This window comes from Mandrillus leucophaeus, unplaced genomic scaffold (assembly GCF_000951045.1).
Source record: "Mandrillus leucophaeus isolate KB7577 unplaced genomic scaffold, Mleu.le_1.0 Scaffold832, whole genome shotgun sequence".
NCBI lineage: Eukaryota > Metazoa > Chordata > Mammalia > Primates > Cercopithecidae > Mandrillus > Mandrillus leucophaeus.
In genome coordinates this window covers 901385-920764 of record NW_012109053.1, presented here as the reverse complement: position 1 = coordinate 920764, position 19380 = coordinate 901385, and the positions used below count along the sequence as shown (strand labels likewise).

Sequence of the window (19380 nt, the reverse complement as noted above, 5' to 3'; positions counted from 1 at the left end):
ATTGAACTTATTTATCTATTAGTTCATAAACATTGGGTACATTCTACATGCACAGCATAAAAAGAGAATACAATAAATGTGACAGTGTTTTCCAATATTTTGTTTCTGAGGCATTTTGATAAGCAAATATCATACTAGAAGGGTTCTTCTCAGAATTATTACATCCTATCCTAACCTGTGAATATGGAACTTGTTTTTCCCATGATGACTTGATGGAAACCACTCACCAACCAAAAACAACAAAAAGGAGAGCTCATTTACAACAATGCAGTCATTTATTTATTGAGTATGTGCACATTATGGTATTATTACTATACTGATTATACTTATCATGTGACTTCTAATTAGAAAATATATCAAAAAGCAAAACAGCAGATAGACAAAATTAAAGAGACAGAAGATAGAGATTAACAGATAAGGCAAATTATACATTGAGAATCCAAATCCAATACCTTTAAACATTTGGGAAATGAGGGGGACAAATGGAAGCCAGATCAAATTTGTGTAAAACTATTCAGTATGTTTCTTTTGCTTCATGTCTGAAAAGTCTCTCCCCTTCAATAGGGATGACAAACTTCAAATGCCACACAAATGTTAACAGAATATACTAGATTCACACTGGAACGGGGTAAAGAAGAAATTATTTTCTATAAAAGGGCTCCTAATGTAGTACTGCTTGAAAATGGTACATTTTTGTTGTAGATTATTTTAAGCATAATGCTACACTAATATTTTGAAGATCTGAACTGTTATTTCCATTTGTTTTTACACTGTGACCAAATGATTAGGTTTTAGTTTTAGACTCTAAACGGAACCTGATTTAATAGGAAATAAACATGGTACTATAGTGGTCCTATGGTACCCCTATGGGCGATGGGTTCCAAGGACCCCCTAGGATACTGAAGTCCGTGATGTCCAAGTCCCTTATAGAAAATGGTGTAGTATTTGCATATAACCTATGCACATTCTACCATATACTTTAAATCATCTCTAGATTACCTATAATAGCTAATACAATGTAAATGCTTTGTATATAGTTGTTATACTATATTGCTTAATGACAAAAAAAAGTTTGTACATTTTCAGTAAAGGCGCAACCATCCATTTTTTTCCCCAAATATTTTTGACCCACAGTTGGTTGAATCACAGATGCGAAGCCTATGGACATGGAGGGCCAACTGTAGAAGCATAAGCAGAGGCTACTTTTTAGGTTGCTACTTCAGCAGGCAACATTCAGTCCATGTAAGTCCAGAGAAAGATTATAAATCTAAACTTATCACTAAAAATTTTAAAATGGGAACTAAATCCAAAGAGTTTTTAGTCATGCATTATGATTTTAATCTATGATATGCCAAGTACAGCATTCCAAAATATACATCTAGAAAGACTAAAAGTAAATGCTCTATAGTGAAGTAATAATTAAAAAATGCTACTAATATAAAAATTTATAATCAGAAAAATAAATATTCAGGGAGCTCACCAGAAGAATAAAGTGCTCTGCCAGTTATTAAAGGATTACTGCTGGTGAATTAAATACGGCATTCCCTACTGGAAATACAGAGATTCTTCTGGATTATGTTCAATATTTATTTCACAGGATTAACTGTTTTAGGAACAGATATAAAGCTTTGCCACGGAAGAGCTGGACAAAGCACAAAGACAACATGATATCTTAGGAAGCAATACTACCCTTTCAGGCATAAAATTTGTAGAAATGCAACATTATGCTTCATGAATAATATGTAGAAAGAAGGTCTTATGAAAATGACATCCTTAATGTAAGATAACTTTATAAGAAATGTGGGTCAAATAAAATTCTTTGAAGAAAACATCCAAATGCCATTCACTTACCAAATACTATCTTGGCATATAACCTATGAAGGCAAAACTAAACAAACAAACAAAAAAAGCTCACACCAAACAAAACCATCAACTTATTTTGTATTCTATAACGTAAAAGACTGTAAAGATGTGACACTGTACATTATATGACAATGCACATTAGCCAGCAAGTCTTTTATAGGTGGTTTCAGCAGCAACGATAAATAATGCAGAATTCAGTTCCAGCACTTTATTTCAAAAGAAATTTCCTGCCTCCCTCCAAGATGCAGGGTGAGGAGGTAGCTTGGGGTTGCTATTGGAGAAGTATTCAGTTTGCTACTTTGTGTCACCCCTTGCCATTCTTTTATCCCCAGTTAATTATTATCTGCATATAATATAAATCTGCTAGACCATAAATTAACAGCTTTCAGGACAGATGCCTTGAAAGTTCTTAGGGAGGTTAAACAAATATTGTAGCCTAAAACCTCCTCTATAACAAACATGCACACAATGGAAGTGATGTCGTAAGTGAGTGATGGGGCAGGAAGGACCTAGGGCTCTGTCTCAACTATAAAAGCACCTTGCCTCAACCAAATTTAAATTATAACTTAGGGGGTTCATGGACTTTCATCCATTCTGGAAACAAAAAGAAAACAAAGAGAAAACCCAAATCAAATACCAGAATCTGTTTTCTCACTGGGCAAATAGCAACAGGATCCACAGTTTTACCACAATTGTTTCCCTGTCTCCATGTGGTATCTACATAATTCTTTTCCCAAAGGAGAAAATAAAATAACAGGCCAATCTGAGTAATTAAACACCCCTCCCAACACTACCAAACCTCTGTGAATAAGAGCTTTCAAACTTTGTGATCATATTTGAAATTGGTTCACTTATTATTGAGAGAAAACCACAATAAGTCTCAATTTCATCACATCCTCAAGCCAATCTTTTAAATTTTAAATGTAGAAGAAGAAACAAAATGAAACAAAAAGATTATTCTGCAAAGAGCTCTCAACTCTTCATCAGCCAGTGGCATAATTCAGAAACTGATTCAACTAATTTATTATTTGAGAAAAGGGGATTGAAAAAATTGGGGGGTACAATCTTCTGATTCACAATTCCCAGCCCCATTCCTTTCTACTTATTCTCTCTCTCTCCCTCTCTCTTTTTTTTTTTTTTAAGAGACGAGTCTTGCTCTGTCACCAGGCTGGAGTGCAGTGGTGCGATCTCAGCTCACTGCAACTTCTGTTTCCCAGGTTCAAGCAATTTTCCTGCCTCAGCCTCCCAAGTATGTGGGACTACAGGCACGCCCCACCATGCCCAGCTCATTTTTGTATTTTTAGTAGAGATGGGGTTTCACCATGTTGGCCATGATGATCTTGATCTCTTGACCTCATGATCCGCCCGCCTTGGCCTCCCAAAGTGTTGGGATCACAGGCGTGAGCCACCGCACCCAGCCCTCTATTTATTCTCTCTAAAGAGACAGAAAACTATTAGAGGCCAAGATTATTTAATTAAATCTTTATCTTAGCACAGGGAAGGGAAAAAATAGAATCTGCCCAATATAGGTGATGAAGCATACACAATGAATAGAAACAATCACATTTTAGTAAAAGGCAAAAATTTGAGACTTATAAGCTATATGATAGCTTATTTTTGAGTGGGGAAGAAATGAGAAAAGAATATAACATCTCTTACTGGCATGACACATTTTCATAAAAAATCTCATTGCCCTTTCCTACTAGAATGATCCATTGTAAGGCAAAAACAATATACAAGCAATTTTTTTTTTTTTTTTAATGAGATGGAGTCTCACTCTGTCACCCAGGCTGGAGTGCAGTGGTACGATCTTGGCTCACTGCAACCTCTGCCTCCTGGGTTCAAGTGATTCTCGTGCCTCAGCCTCCTGAGTAGCTGGGATTACAGGCACGTGCCACCGCATCTGGCTAATTTTTGTATTTTTAGTAGAGATGGGGTTTCACCATGTTGGCCAGGCTGGTCTCAAACTCCTGACTCTCAGGTGATCCACCCACCTCGGCCTCCCAAAGTGCTGGGATTACAGGTGTGAGCCACCGCACTCGGCCTACAAGCAAGTTTTAAAAAACTGACACCTATTACTGATAAAATTCTCTGTTTAAAATCCTATTTACTATTTTAAAGATAAGTATTAGTTTTTTTTTTTTTTTTAAATACAGTGATTCTCTTATTGATAAAATTTAAGGCATTTTCATTGCCTTTTGCAGATTTACTCATAACTACCTAACAAGGAAAGAAGGTATAATTATTTCAGATTGGATTATTTATTCTAAAATTAAATTCTTCACTAATTTATTCTAAGATGAATTTAATAGTCCATCAGGAAATTGGTTTTTATAAAAGTTATTTTATGGGCATAAAATACAGGAAAAAGTAATAATAAATGCCAAACTGTCTCTTTACTTTATGAAGCCAAATATTTCCTCAGACTTGGTTTTTAAAGCTGGAATTTATTCCTTCAGGGCCACTATTATTTTTCAAAACTCCATATAAATATTGAATCTAAAAATTAGTAATTTTAATTTTCCTTTTTCTCTTCAAATTTCTTCTCTTCTCTTGAACTGTTGACTTTCAAAAATTCACAGAATGAGCATGTTTCTTACACAGGGGCTTGTCCTTCTTGGAGAAAAAGGTCTGACCTTCTAAACTTTCACAACACACCTGAAAAAGAAACAGTATTTAAGAGGATATTATGCATTATTTAAGAGGATATTAAGAGGATTTTATCAAGTATGCTGGAGAAGGAGAAAGTGATTTTTTCTCCCACTGGATAATATGACAAAACACTTTAGTTGGTTAAGTTAGACTCCCTAATATTTCACGGTTACTATGACATTAGATATAATCTTTCAAAAGCAATGAAAAATAGCTTTTTCCTAGAATGTATTCTAATTTATAGAAAGCACTGATCATCACTTTTCTTTATCCAGAGGGAGGATTTATCCCTAACTTAAAAATCAATATAGAAAGAGGGCTCGTTAAATACATTTTATCTCCCCAAATTATAAACGTCTTAATTTTGCTTCGTGTTGTAGAGACTCATTTGCTTTACCAAATCCTCTCAAGCCCAATGTTAGCTTGCCCCCAGTTAACACAGGCACAGAATGCCTGAGACCTTTTTTTAAGGGCTGCCTTGTGTTCAAGCTGAGATATCTTTTGTTTGTTTCTTATAGCAAAAAACCAGGCCAATATCTGGCTGCTGAGGATTATACAGTCAGTCCACTATCTACATTTATAGCTCCTTGTTCTTCCTATTGCCTTTGTTAATTAGAATGAACAGCTTTATTAGAACAGAAAAGGTAAATCTGCTAAAACTTTTGCTTTTTGTAGACTTTATGAAGTCTAAGAGATGGATGAGGTAAACAATAAAAAGTTCAATGGTAATGTTTGGGGAAATCATTAGGCATCGATTAACATTACTTTTGCCCCCTTTGTACAGTGGGTATTGAAAACTGTAGATATGTTAAATCTAATTTTAAAAAAATCAAACACCTGAACAGAGCACGTTTACTGGATATTTACTTCCTACATTTAGAAACTATATATTTTGATCTTTGAATCCATCCTAATCATTAAACATAAAACCAAACATATTAAAATATCAAATGAATAGGCAAATACTTTATTACATGTTTATTGGACCATAGTCTCAAAAAGAAAAGAATATCCAGGGGCAATTGTTAAGAAATGACTCAACATATAGTTTATTCCCAGTGTTAATCCAAGAATCGATTTTTATAATTATTTATTTATATTTTAAGAAGTACTTAACATTTCCAAAAACTACAACACACACTCTAGTAAGAGGTTTTTTTTTTTTTTTTTTAAAGTAAAGGAATCTTACTGTTTTAAGAAATACATAGCTTCTCCTTATAGACAAAAATATATTAAATTATATTTTCTCTAAGGGCTAAGGATCTCACTGTGTGCCAAATAATTTCAAAAATGCCAAAAAATTTAATAAACAACTTTTGAAATTTACAAAAAAGTAAAAATAATTTTTCTTTAGGTTTGAAGGACTGAAAGACACAAGAGCTGATGTTTCCATTAAATACTAAAGCTAGAATTGGCCATACTTTACTCCTCTAATTAGGAAATAAGACATTACTTACTGAGCATACAAAGCAAGTGTCATGCCAGGTGTAGCCCAGAGCTTCCAGGAACATGTCACCAGCTTCTATGGGAAATTCACATCCATGGCATATAGTACCGAAGAGGGCATAATAATCTGTATTGAGGCAAGGCAGAGAGACATAAGTTAAATACGATGAAGTTTTAGAATGATCATTCCTAGATGGCAGCAACAAAATCAGGATTAGATGAGATGCTGAAGACAAAGATATTAGGAATTTGAAAAATTTCAGGAGATGGTATAACATTTGGCTTGAAAGATATGTTTAGCATGTTTTAGGATTCCCTTGGTATAAATATTATTTATACAACCTAACATTCTTGATTATAATTTTCCATGTAATACTTCTCACTTCTCACCAACTACTTAATTGCCTAAATACATATAAAGAACTGTTCTGGCTGGGTGTGGTTGCTCACGCCTGTAATCCCCAGCACTTTGGGAGGCTGAGGTGGGCAGACCACGAGGTCAAGAGATTGAGACCATCCTGGCTAACATGATGAAACCCCATCTCTACAAAAAATACAAAAATTAGCTGGGCGCGGTGGCGCGTGCCTGTAGTCCCAGCTACTTGGGAGGCTGACGCATGAGAATCACTTAAACCCAGGAGGCGGAGGTTGCAGTGAGCCAAGATCGCGCCACTGCACTCCAGCCTCGTGACAAGAGTGAGACTCTGTCTCAAAGGGAAAAAAAAAAAAAAAAGAACTGTTGTGTGTCCAGTTAGCAGTAGACAAGACTGTTCTGAAGAAATACAAAGGACTTCTAATAACTAGCAACAATAAGACTAATGAACAGAGATCAAAAATAAAATCTGATATTGGCAAACTTCATAGCGTATCTGACTTGGTCAAGGAAGAAAAAAGAAATGTTACAGGAAACTATCATGAACAAGTGCTATGACTGAGTTTCTAGCTAGACTGTATCACAACAATATTAGCCACAATTTATTTTGCTGTATTTTCCTTTCAATTTTATGACTTCATGTTGAAAACTCTTAGCCAGAAAAGACCATTTACTTGACATAGATTACAGTTACAAGAACACTAACAGGATTTCCTTCTAATGAAAGCAGTTTTGAAAAGATGTTTCTCTACTACTAAATTAGAATTTTCTTTTTTTTTTTTTTTTTTTCCATTGGAGAGACAGGGTCTTGCTCTGTCACCTAGGCTTGAGTGTAGTGGTATGATCATAGTTCACTGCAGCCTCCACCTCCTGGGCTCAAGCCATCCTCCTGCCACTGTCTCCCGACTAGCTGAGACTACATGTACAAGCCACCAAGTCCAACTAATTAAAAAAAATTTTTTTTTTGTAGAGACAGGGTCTTGGTAGGCTGCCCCTGGTGGTTTTGAACTCATGGCCTCAAGTGATCCTCCTGCCTCGCCTCCCAAAGAGCTGGGATTAAGGGCATTGAGTCACTGTGCCTGGCTCTAATTTTCTTTTCTTTTTTGTCTTTTTGAGACACAGTCTCACCCTCTCACCCAGGCTGGAGTGTAGTGGCACGATCTCGGCTCACTGGAACGTCCACCTCTCGGGTTCAAGTGATTCTCCTGCCTCAGTCGGGATTACAGGCGCCCACCACCACACCTGGCTAATTTTTTTGAATTTTTAGTAGAGACAGGGTGTCACCATGTTGCCCAGGCTGGTTGCCCTAATTTTCTTCTATGCAGCTCCTCTCACTACTGTGTTGTCTCATGGTTCAGCCTTTGGCCTCTGATATTGTCAATCCAACCTCAGCTGGAGAGGAAGGCAGGCTATAATTTGCAATCTGATTAACCTTACTTAGCAACTGTCAATGTTTAGTATTCCTTAGCACCATTTGCTCAGCATAGATCCATGCAGTCTACTGTGGGCCAGGCATTGTTCAAGGCACTGCAGGGGTACAGTGGTGAAGAAGACAGTTGAGGTTGCTTTCCTCATGGGGCTCATATTCTCATTGGAAAGAGGATGTCATGATTTATTGAATTTAAAAAATAAATAATAAATCATTTCAGAGTATGATAAGTACTATGAAGGAAAGAAAACAGTAATTTAATATAAAATAATTGGGGGTCACTACACTATTAAGGAAAATTAGAAAAGGCCTTTCTGAAGAGGTTAATAGTTGCAATGAAACGTGAATAAAGAGGAATCACCACAGAAAAGCTGACAAAGAACATTCAAGTTAGAAGAAACAGTAAGCACAAAAGCTCCAAAGAAGGAAGGGTCTCGGCATGTTCAAAAAAAAGGCCCTGGGGCTGGGTATGGGTAGAATCTGGTGACAGAAGGTAAGGTGGGAGGAGATGAGGATGGCAAAACAGGCCCTCTGAGTGTAACTGGCTGGGCGCGGTGGCTCACGCCTGTAATCCCAGCACTTCAGGAGGCCGAGGCAGGCGGATCACTTGAGGTCAGGAGTTCTACACTACCCTGGCCAACATGGTGAAACCCCGTCTCTACTAAAAACACAAAAATATTAGCCAGGTGTGGTGGCAGGTGCCTGTAATCCCAGCTACTCAGGATATGAGGCAGAAGAATCACCTGAACTCGGGAGGTGAAGGTTGTAGTGAGCGGAGATCTGGCCACTGCACTCCAGCCTGGGTGACAGAGTGAGACTCCATCTCAAAAAAAAAAAAAAAAAGTGTAATTTTTTTCTAGTGGAAGCCACTAAATGGTTTAAGTTTGATCTAATTCACATTTCAAAAAATATTTCTATAGCTGCTCTGTGCCTGCTGTTTGGAGGTTGGAAGAAAGGGGGAGGGGCTATTCCATTTAAGTGCCAATTACAATGCCCAAAGGGTGAAAGCAAGTTAGGTTTAGTGACAGCTGAGATGGAGAGAAATAAATGAATATGATATACATTGGAGGTAGAGCTTCCAGGATTTACTATTTAGATTGGATAAGGAAAGAACAGGGGAAAAAGCAGAATCCAACACGGCCTGCAGGTTTTTGGATAGTGGATGGTGGGGTTATTTATTGAGATGGAGGAGACTGGGTTAAGAAATCGTCTAGGGGTTAAAAGAAGAAAAAGAACAAAAATAGACCAAGTTCATTAGATGTGACATTTAAATAAATATTCAATAATGTTTTTCCTTTTCTATAATTATTTGGCTTTTAAAATATGACTTCAAATACATTAAATATGGTATTAAGGCTAGACTGTTTTGTGTTTTGGCTAGACAGGGGCTACCTGCCAGTTAGTCAAAATGTCTTCCAAAGCTGCTAAAACAAACAAATCAAACTAAAAACCAAACAAAAAAACCCAACTCTTTCTTCAGAAAAATTAAGTGGAATTACAAAATGTGGAGTATTCTGGTTGAATCGAGGAAGGCAGCTTGTGGCCAACCTGTCCCAAAACAGCCCATGGGGTACTTCACTGGAATTTCTGGGGTTCCTGGGAGACAGTCTGGAATATATCCAGGTTGGTTCAAACTAAGGAACTGAAAGGAAGATGAAAATAAGAGAATACTGAGTGGGCAAAGAAGGGCTGAATGATTATGGTACAGCTTCAACTTAGAAGCTGACTGCTCCTTTAACTCCATTATTCTGGAATAACCCCTTCTTTCAGCACAGAGCTTTGCACTGTGAGGTAGAATAACAATAAAAGTAGTGAGGATGCAGTGGTAGTGAATAGAACATGATAAAGGAAACATGTTCTACATTTTGAAATCTGTATGTGGTAGTAATATCTAAGTAAGGGCAATATTAATAAATAAATGTTATTAAAGTTCACTGACAGACTTTGGGAAGGAAAAGGAAACGTTCTGAGTTTGTGTGATAAGACAAATGTAGTAGATAGGTCCTTAGAGCCTAGTTTATTAAAAATCATTTTACCGAGGGAACAATCCAAGTCAGGATTACCTTCTCATTCAGTAAAAGTAAAAAAGGATCTCAAGTTTATTTTCAAGGCAGTTGCCTTAAAGGGCAAATCAATATCATATTCTAAAGTGGAACATTTCTGATGTTTACAAAATTCACTACTGGACTATAAGAAGTGGCCTTAAGGTACATGATTTAGTAGAATTTACATCCACAAATTATTGGGAATTCAAGCAAAATATTTTTCCTACTAAGTAATGCTTACATTCTCAATTCTAATAATAAAGTTAGGAATATCTGTTTTGACAAAGTCACATTAAAAAGTCTATATAGGGCTGGGCACAGTGGCTAATGCCTGTAATCCCGGCACTTTGGGAGGCTGAGGCTGGTAGATCACCTGAGGTCAGGAGCTCGAGACCAGCCTGGCCCACATGATGGAACCCTGTCTCTAATAAAAATACAAAATTAGCTGGGCATAGTGGCACATGGCTGTATTCCCAGCTACTTGGGAGGCTGAGGCAGGAGAATTGCTTGAACCTGGGAGGCGGAAGCTGCAGTGAGCCGAGATTACGCCATTGCACTCCAGCCTGGGCAACAAGGGTAAGACTCTGTCTCAAAAGAAAAAAAAAAAATCTACATAGTTTTCTCTATATGTTTAGAGTAACACTAAATGCTCCCAAAACAATTAAGAAAATAACTTTGCCTAATATTTTCATGAGCTTTATAGTAATATAAGGGTTAATGCTTTACCTTTATTCAAAATTCAAGAAACAAATGGCTCCCTGATCTTACCAGTCTCACAATAGGGTTCACCATCCTCCAAGTGAAAAACATTGTTCCGAATGGGCTTTCCACAGGCTACACACACAAAACAGGAAACATGCCACGTTTGTTTCAACGCATTGATGACTTCCTGTTACAGAAAGATAATTGGATGTAAAAAAAGAAGATGACAATAAATACATAAATGTTTACTCTAATATCTGTACCAGTAAATCCCTGTAAAGCTAATCCAAAGTAGGCACACGTACTTCATTTTTGTCTTGAGCTTTCCCTCAAAGTAACAGGAGATACTTAAGAACAGACTCACAAATCATCTAAACGGATGCATGTTTAGATGTGTGTTCTTTACAAATGCCAATCAGTAAATTTAAACAACGATCACTATGTTATTTATACATTATATGTACAGTGAATAAAGTAAGCATTTCATAAATGCTTCCTACAAAACTTTCTGCTTCTTCTCAAAGGGTGTCAGGAAACATTAACTTACAAAGGTTTTATGGTATTATCTGCAAAAGTTCTGGGGGAAGGAGGAAGCATTTAAAAATTAAAACAAACCTATACTTTGGTGCCTTCTAGAAGCAATAATATTATATATAATATAACAATAAAACATAATGGGGCCAGGCGCAGTGGCTCACACCTGTAATCCCAGCACTTTGGGAGGCCGAGGCAGGCGGATCACAAGGTCAGGAGATAGAGACCACCCTGGCTAACATGATGAAACCTCGTCTCTGCTAAAAATACAAAAAATTAGCTGGGTGTGGTGGTGGGTGTCTGTAGTCCCAGCTACTCGGGAGGCTGAGGCAGGAGAATGGCGTGAACCCATGAGGTGGAGCTTGCAGTGAGCCGAGATCGCGCCACTGCACTTCAGCCTGGGCGACAGAGCAAGACTCAGTCTCAAAAAAAAATAAAATACAAAATAAAATAAAATGTATATAATTATATAAAATTGTATATATATTATGTGTACACAATGTATATAAATGTATACAATGTAATAAAATATAATAAAAATATAATATAATCCAATCAGTTTAACACGTATTTAGGCTTTTGGAAATCAGCTAAGATGGCACTAAGCACAGACTCGAATGTCTAAAATTTGGACCATATTCTAGACAGCAATGGCCCAATGGTTAAATATACCAAGTTAAAAAGATTTGGGCCAGCTATTAATTAGTAAAAGATGTTTTGGGGTGTTGGTTTTACAAGAAATCATTTCTTTGTATTGAGAGACAGATGGAGCCATTAAAATAATTTCTGATGAATAGTGAATATTCTTTCATAATATTTATCACAAAAAAGAATATTATACATAAAGCACGGTTACAATTTTGTAAACAAATTACTGATAAAGAGCAAACTGGAAAAAAACACATCATAAGGTTAACAGTAATTATCTGTGACTGGTAAATATTTAGGTCATTTAAATTTATTATTTAAATTTTTTGTGTTTTCTAATTGTTCTTGCATGAACTACTTTCTTTTATAAAAAATATCAAAATAAAATGAAATAATACAGAATTATTAGCCATAGAAATTGTCACAGTTCACCACTGAAGGACAATGGGAAGAAACAGACATTTAGATCCAAAAAATTCACCATGAACATCTGTAGAAGATGTACATTGAATCAAACTATCTCCCAAGTCTTCCAAAATATTCTTCACTTTCCATCCTTGAGACAAGTCTTTAACAGGTAATCAAATAACTAAAAACCAATCTAGACAAACTTTCACAGTTCTGGCCCATCTCCAAAGCAATGAGTATGAGATTTCCATTTCCTAGAACTTTATTTGGGTCTAAGACTCTAACTTCACTTTGTTTTATTATTCTAGCATTCACAGAATACCCGGATACACTAAAACCGTATTAATGAATATTCTATTAATTATTTGTTATCATTTGGGAAGGTACAGTCTGAACCATTTCCACTTCTTTGTTCCCAACATATTATGCAAATTAATAATCTAGAAATATTTCAGGTGGCATATATATAATTTTAAGTGTCTTCAATGTTTTAGACATATTTAAGGATATCCTAAGAGATATCTTAAGACTACTCAATAATTCACATTACCTATTCTCTCAATTAACAATAATTAGAGTTTCATTATCATATTTCCACATTGAGAGTATATTAGAGTTCAGCAGGGCCATTTCCAACTTTTGTGTGAAGCCAGGTACTTTGGCTTCCTCTGAAATCAGATTCCAGCTCCTAGTCACCCATAAAGTATGCCTGGCTCTTACTTTTTCATTAGAAACCAGGTATTCCAGAGCAAGAAATTCATGTATTCACCATTATTTATTATGTACTGTATCTGATTCCTAAATTACTCCTTTTTTTGCAAAAAAAGGAAAAAAAATATTTTCCATCACATGTGTACTCTCATAAAACTGAGATTATATTTTTAAACATTGTATGTATTCAAGAAAAATATATCATTTATAAACCTCACGTTTTATATATTTCATGAAATCAGTGTCCTGTGCTTGAACTCTGACAAGTGGGGAAATACTGCTCTTATAAAAGCTATGGAATTTAATTTAAAACAGTGAAGGTGTCAGTTCTGAGAACTCAGATGTGTGTGGTCCTATGCGACCTCTTCATTCCTGAGCAAACAGGCTCCTGTTGAGGAAGCACACCCACAGTAAATTATTTTTTCCCCACAGTGGCTAGACTTTCACCAGACAAGCCAGCACTCAGTGAGACAAAACCAAAGACAACCTAACCCCATGAGTCCGATATATTTCCACAGAGGTCTATTTAGTTTTGCTTTACAATAATAAATAGTGATGAAAGCAGAGAAGGCATAAAGCAAGAAGAAAATAAAAAGTTAAAATGATAGAAGAGTTTCATATCAAAAAATTATTCTACTTTAAAACTCATTGAGAATAAAAACGTTTCCATTACTTACTCCAAGGATCTTCCTTTGGCATCGACCACATTCAGGAGCAAAGAATTTCTCATAGCACAGCTCACAATACAGGGCTCCTTTCTCCTCTACAAATCCAATGTAGGCCATTGTATTTTTGCAGTGAGCGCAGTTGAATTCTTCTGGGTGCCAAGATTTCCCCAGTGCCACTAAGAATGGTCCTCTGACAGAAGAAAAAGAGGCCAAGTTTGAGAATAAAAGTTTCTAGGGTTAGCCTGGATAGGACCTCTTTTATGCAATGTCCAACCAATTAAATACTTGCTCAATTTTCCTTCCTAAGGACTGAACTCATGGGTGTTGGGTGTTGTAAATTCACAGTAGGACTCTGCATTGATGTGAAGAGAAAAGGGGAGAGGCGTACTTCAGGGATTCCTTCAAGAAAGGGCACTCCCCACCCCTTTTTCTGTCTAAGGGAATTTGGTGATATGTTTTATTGAGCTGAAATGAGGCAATCTGTCTGCACCATGGGTAGGATTGAGAATGAGGATGCTAACTGTAACTGTGACAGAACATGAGGCAACCAGAAAAAAATACATGGTTTAGGCAGAGATGAGACTTTGACATTTCTATAAAAGAAACAAACAAAAATCTCAATTTGGTAAGTCAAAAGTGCTAAAAATAGTAGTAACTATTACCTGAGACAATTTCTCTTCCCCACAATCATTTCTCTTCCCCACACATTCTTTCATATACTTATTTCTCAACTTTACTAAACACATCAAATCCTCACACTCCAAAATGACTACAGAAAGTGTAAACTAGATATTATCGATTGTCTGAAACTACTCGGAAAGATTTCATTTCATTCAAATATAACTGATTTACTTCAAAAATTTAATTTTATTGTGGTAAGAACCCTTACAATGAGATCCACTCTCTTAACAGATTTTTAAGAGTACAATGTAGTATTGTTAATTATAGGCACAATGTTGTACAGCAGATCCCTAGAACTTACTCATCTTGCATAATTGAAATTTTATACCCACTGTGCACCAACTTCCCTTTTCCCCCTCCCCACCATGACTGATTTTTAACACACATTTGTATCAAGGTAACAAATGTTTGTAAAGAGATTTTTTTTTCCCCATTAAATACTTTATGGTCATGAACTGATAAGATGGGCTTGGTTTGCTTGGCAGGAATCCATTATGAACCCTTATCTAGTCATGAAGCCTGCAGAGACTAACCATTCTAGCCTCTGCAACATACTTTTCAGTAGCTATATCACACTAATTTATATTCATAGAGAGGCTTTACCTCCAAGGCACTTTTACACTTATCTAATTTGTCCATGCAACATTCCTGTGAGATAGACCAGGACAGTTATTATGAATTCAGTTTAACAGATGGAGAAGCCAAGGTACAGAATGTTCACAAGATATGACAAATATCATAAAATCACTGACCGAGCCAAGGCTAGAAGCTGAATTTCCTGATTTCTAGTATGCCACTCTAGTCAACTGATATTCTGCCTTTGACCTCATTAACATCACTTATCATCCCTAAGCGACCACATGGTAATTGTTAGTAAGCATCAGATACCAGACTTCTAGGCAGATTATTAACAGGAGAAGTCATAGCAATGAGTATCACAAAGCCAGAGCAGTTTTAAAATTCTGACAATAACATAAACCTTGCTATTCAATAATTATCTCCCACTGCAAATTCTTTGTCAACAGATTGATGTTTACTCAGAATCAGCACCTAATTCTGCAAGAGTCACAAAAGGAGAAAGGCTCTTGATGAGTGATTAAAAATTTTAAGTGGGATGTAAGAGGGTATTTGCTAGCCCTACTTTTTGTTAACTTGTTTCTTATTAATAACATGATGCCATTTTGTATAAACTAGTACATATCATTCTCTTAAGTTTGAGATAGGCAGTTAATTATCATTATTTTTAAAACTTTAGGGTACCAAAATTTTGTTATGACTAATAAGGAATGCCTTTGTTTACTAATTCCTGCCAGAAAATAAGGGCTAAAGATCACCGATTCTGTAATCGAATACATTACTTTTGGTAAGTGGTCCGTCATTTTTAACTGACTTATAAAATAACAGTCCTACTCAACGAGTTCCTTCATCTGATTTTCTCAGTGTATGTTTGGCAAGTAGTTTATCAACAAAGATAAACCAGGAATCACACTGCTCAAAGCCAGACAAAGTTTGATGAGTGTCCTGTGTTTTTCCACCAGGTGGGTAACTGGTTATATATGTATGAAAAATCTTTCATGCTCAATTTACTGTGACCATAACACAGAGCATGGCAGAGCCTTGGGGTTTCATGCTACTCTCTAGGTGCACATTAAAACAGATTCAAAACCATTTACTAGGGTGAGTTTTTTACTAGGGCACATCTTCAGCTCATCCATAAGGCTGAAGGACTCTTGAGGCTAGTATTCTTATTTGGCTTCTCAGTTTTCAAAGAAGTCAATCCAACTTCAAACTGCATTCCGTTAAAGCATAAGTGTTGGTATGTACCTGGAACAAAATGAAAAGCTCTGCTCCTGGAACATGTCTATCAATGCTATCAAATATTTGACAAAGTTCATCTCAGAAGAAAAAAAGACATTTAAGAATAACTGACCAAGGAAAATACATTCCATTTGCCAGATTTTCTAAAATATGTGCTGAATTCAAGTCAGATCATCAGAAAACTGGGTTCTGTGAATCACAGCATATTGGGCTTGCTGCACCCCACAGGATTATTCCTTTTATGAACAGTGCTTGTTGTGATACATGAGCCTGTACTGATAGTTGTTACAGGACACAGCTCTATGAAATTCACCCTTGCTCTTCCTGCAAGTTGTTGCTGGAGTGTTGTTAGATCACCCAGCATCATTTTCACATGGACTCATTCAGAAAAATTCCTCTCTGATTTTTGTAGCAAGAACTATTATGCTTTTCCTCAGCAATAGTCTTATTTTTATCTTATTGTAAATTGCAAAACTACCTTTCATTTTTGGTAGACTACTAGAAGGCCTAAAGTCAAATTTACAGTCCAACCAGAGGTAAGTGGGCAAGTCATTATTTTAGTGTTGTCCAGTCTGGACATTAGCTTCATTTTTAATGAACCTATCCATGAATTTAATTCTTTTTCCCCTTTTGTAATTTATAAGATTATCTTATATTTCACATACCTGTAAAAGTCTTTCTACAAACTTGCTGGGATATAGTTCACTATAAATACATAAATTAAAACTATAGTCAATTAAACGGATGACTTTAAAGTATTTCATTAGTTCCCTTCAAATAGCAAAAGGAATTTTAGACAGTAAAGAAATTCCCATTGCACCTTTAAAAAACAAGTTGAAAATGACGCTTGCTCATGTCAGATCTGCTCTCTTAAACAAGCATGCTCAGGGCAACTACTGGCCTAACTTGATACTTCTTGACTGTCCTGAAAGAGCATCTTTCCCCATCAATGCCCTTGAAATTAAGCATAGATTAAACAATAAAATGAAGCTTTTACATACAGCAAAGTGTTCTCTTCTCTGTGTCAGCAAAGACTAATTTAACAAATTCATTAACACAGGATTAACACTAAATAAGTTCTTCTTGTTCCAGGTAGGATTGGGTTTCCATTTGTGAACAGGAATGACAGACCTGGATAACTGCAAAGTGGAATTAAGTATTCAGCTATCTCTTCTAATACTCGATGTCCTGTGAGACCTTACTAAGTACATGTTGACTGACAAATGGAGGGCGAGGAGGGATTTAAAGCATTTGGTTGGCTGACAGAGAAGAGCTATGGCATGAAACTTTTCACCCTGTTTATCTTCTGTGAGACCTATCCAAAAAGCGGCGGCAGCTGGGGAGAAGAAAGGAAAGGTAGGGAAGGATGCCAAGGAAGAGTTCAGAGAAAAGAGGAAAGCTTACAAATACAAAGGTGAAAGGAACTCAGATTTCAACAGGCACAACCTAACTGGGATTTAGCTTCAAAATCCGATGCTTATTTTTTGCTTCCCTTTGTTATTTAATTCTCACAATAACCCCAGTGATAGAAATTAACTTTTTCATACACATGCAGATGAAGGAAACATCAGAGAAATCAGCCAACTTTCCTAAGATCATATGGATGATGAACTAACTGTAAAACTGGAATTTTTCAAAGCCCAACCACAACAGATTTTATTCGACTGAAAATTACTGTATCAATAGAAGTCAAAAACAAAAGTTTCCCAAAGCTATAAAAAAATTGACATGCTCAAGAATAAAAACAGAATCTGATATTCTACTTAGTTAAATATACTAATACAAATGTACAAACCACTTTTATGTTTTTGTTTTGTTTTGTTCTTGCCAACATTAGGAAGGGCCTGGCATGAGCAAAAGAACAACACAGCCACAGGAATAGAGTGAAATAGAAATAAGATAATTGGGAGAAACTGCACATATATACATTCACAGACATTTACACACAAAGACACAAGCAGGAAGAGAGTAAAAGAGAGTTAAACACACAGTGACTATCGTCTTAGAATATTCAAAACTGCAGACAATAACAATCCTTCCTAAAATTTGGAAACACTGTATTTGTCACTCTTAATTCTTCATTTCCAGTGGATTATATGCAAACCTTCCAATTTGGAACATTAAAAAAATAATTCTTTCATTGAATGTCAACTTTAACTTTTGGTCCTTTAACATACTACATTTAAAGCGTTGTGAGGCCACCTATAGTTTTATGTCTGAAAAGCATAAATGACTTGCTTCTCAAAAATAAATGCACAGGTAACATCAGTTTAAACATAATAATGAATACAGAGAACAAGTTCTAAAGGAGGTAACCTTAATTGAAAATTTTTTAAAAGTCTACTGGAGACAACTACAGTCAATTCTTTTTATTGAGATTATAATAAAAATCTGCAAAGCAGGATAAATGTAATTCAATAATAAGACAAGTGAGATATAATTTCAATTTGGCAACACTAATATACGTTCTACAAATATTTAAAAGTTCATCAACTGAAAAAATTTACTAAATGCAGTATGTGCTAGGCACTGTTCTAGAAACAGGAAATCTGGCAGGGAACAAAGCCAAAAAAAGCCCTGATTGCATGGAACTTATTATATGCTAACATAGGACAGGGAGATGCCGTAAGATAAATAAAATATATGGCATGTTAGATATTAAAGACTGACAAGAAAAATAAAGCAGGGAGGGCAGAGAGGAAGATGGTATATGTGGTAAGTAGGGATGAAACCCGAGAATTTAAATAGGTGACCAGGAACACTCTGATATTTGAGTAAAGACCCTCTCCATGAGTGTGGGTAAGAACCTGTGACCATGATGGGGTATCACTTCTGTGATTAGATAACTTTGAATGGCAAAAAGGATTTTGCAGATACAATTACATCCCCTAGGTTAGGCATGGTGGCTCACGCCTGTAATCCCAGCAGTTTGGGAGGCTGAGACGGGTGGATCACTTGAGGCCAGGAGTTCGAGACCAGCCCGGCCAACATGGTAAAACCTCGTCTTTACCAAAAATACAAAAATTAGCCAGGCATGGTGGTGCGTGCCTGAGATCTCAGCTATTCGGCAGGCTGAGGCAGGGGAATCGCTTGAACCCAGGAGGCGGAGGTTGCAGTGAACGAAGATTGCGCCACTGCACTCCAGCATGGGCGACAGAGTGAGAATCTGTCTCAAAAAAACAAAAACAAAAAAGCAAAACCAAAACCAAAAAAACAATTACATCCCCTAATCAGTGGATACTGAGTTAATCAAAAGACAGATCATCCTGGATGGGCCTGACCTAATCAGGTAAGCCCTTAAAAGAAGTTAAAAAGCAACAGGAGAGGCTCTACTGCTGGCCCTGAGGAAGAAAGCAATTATGTTGTGAACTGTCTAAGGTGGGGACGGCCTATAAGGACGTC

The 19380-nt window shown here is 36.4% G+C and overlaps 1 protein-coding gene across 6 annotated transcripts in view; it reads right to left on the bottom strand.

Annotated features, from left to right (window-relative positions):
* Nucleotides 1-256: 256 nt before the first annotated feature.
* PDLIM5 (PDZ and LIM domain 5) overlaps nucleotides 257-19380 on the bottom strand; it is a 221702-nt gene continuing 202578 nt past the window's right edge. For 5 of the 6 annotated variants that reach the window (XM_011968231.1, XM_011968230.1, XM_011968232.1 and 2 more), the window contains 4 exons: nucleotides 13489-13669; nucleotides 10577-10697; nucleotides 5973-6088; nucleotides 257-4521 (listed from right to left, as the gene is read on the bottom strand). In XM_011968231.1, the coding sequence (XP_011823621.1) occupies nucleotides 4432-4521; nucleotides 5973-6088; nucleotides 10577-10697; nucleotides 13489-13669 (508 nt within the window). In that variant the 3' untranslated portion in view covers nucleotides 257-4431. The remainder of the gene's footprint in view (nucleotides 4522-5972; nucleotides 6089-10576; nucleotides 10698-13488; nucleotides 13670-19380) is intronic. The other variant, XM_011968233.1, reaches the window with a different exon arrangement.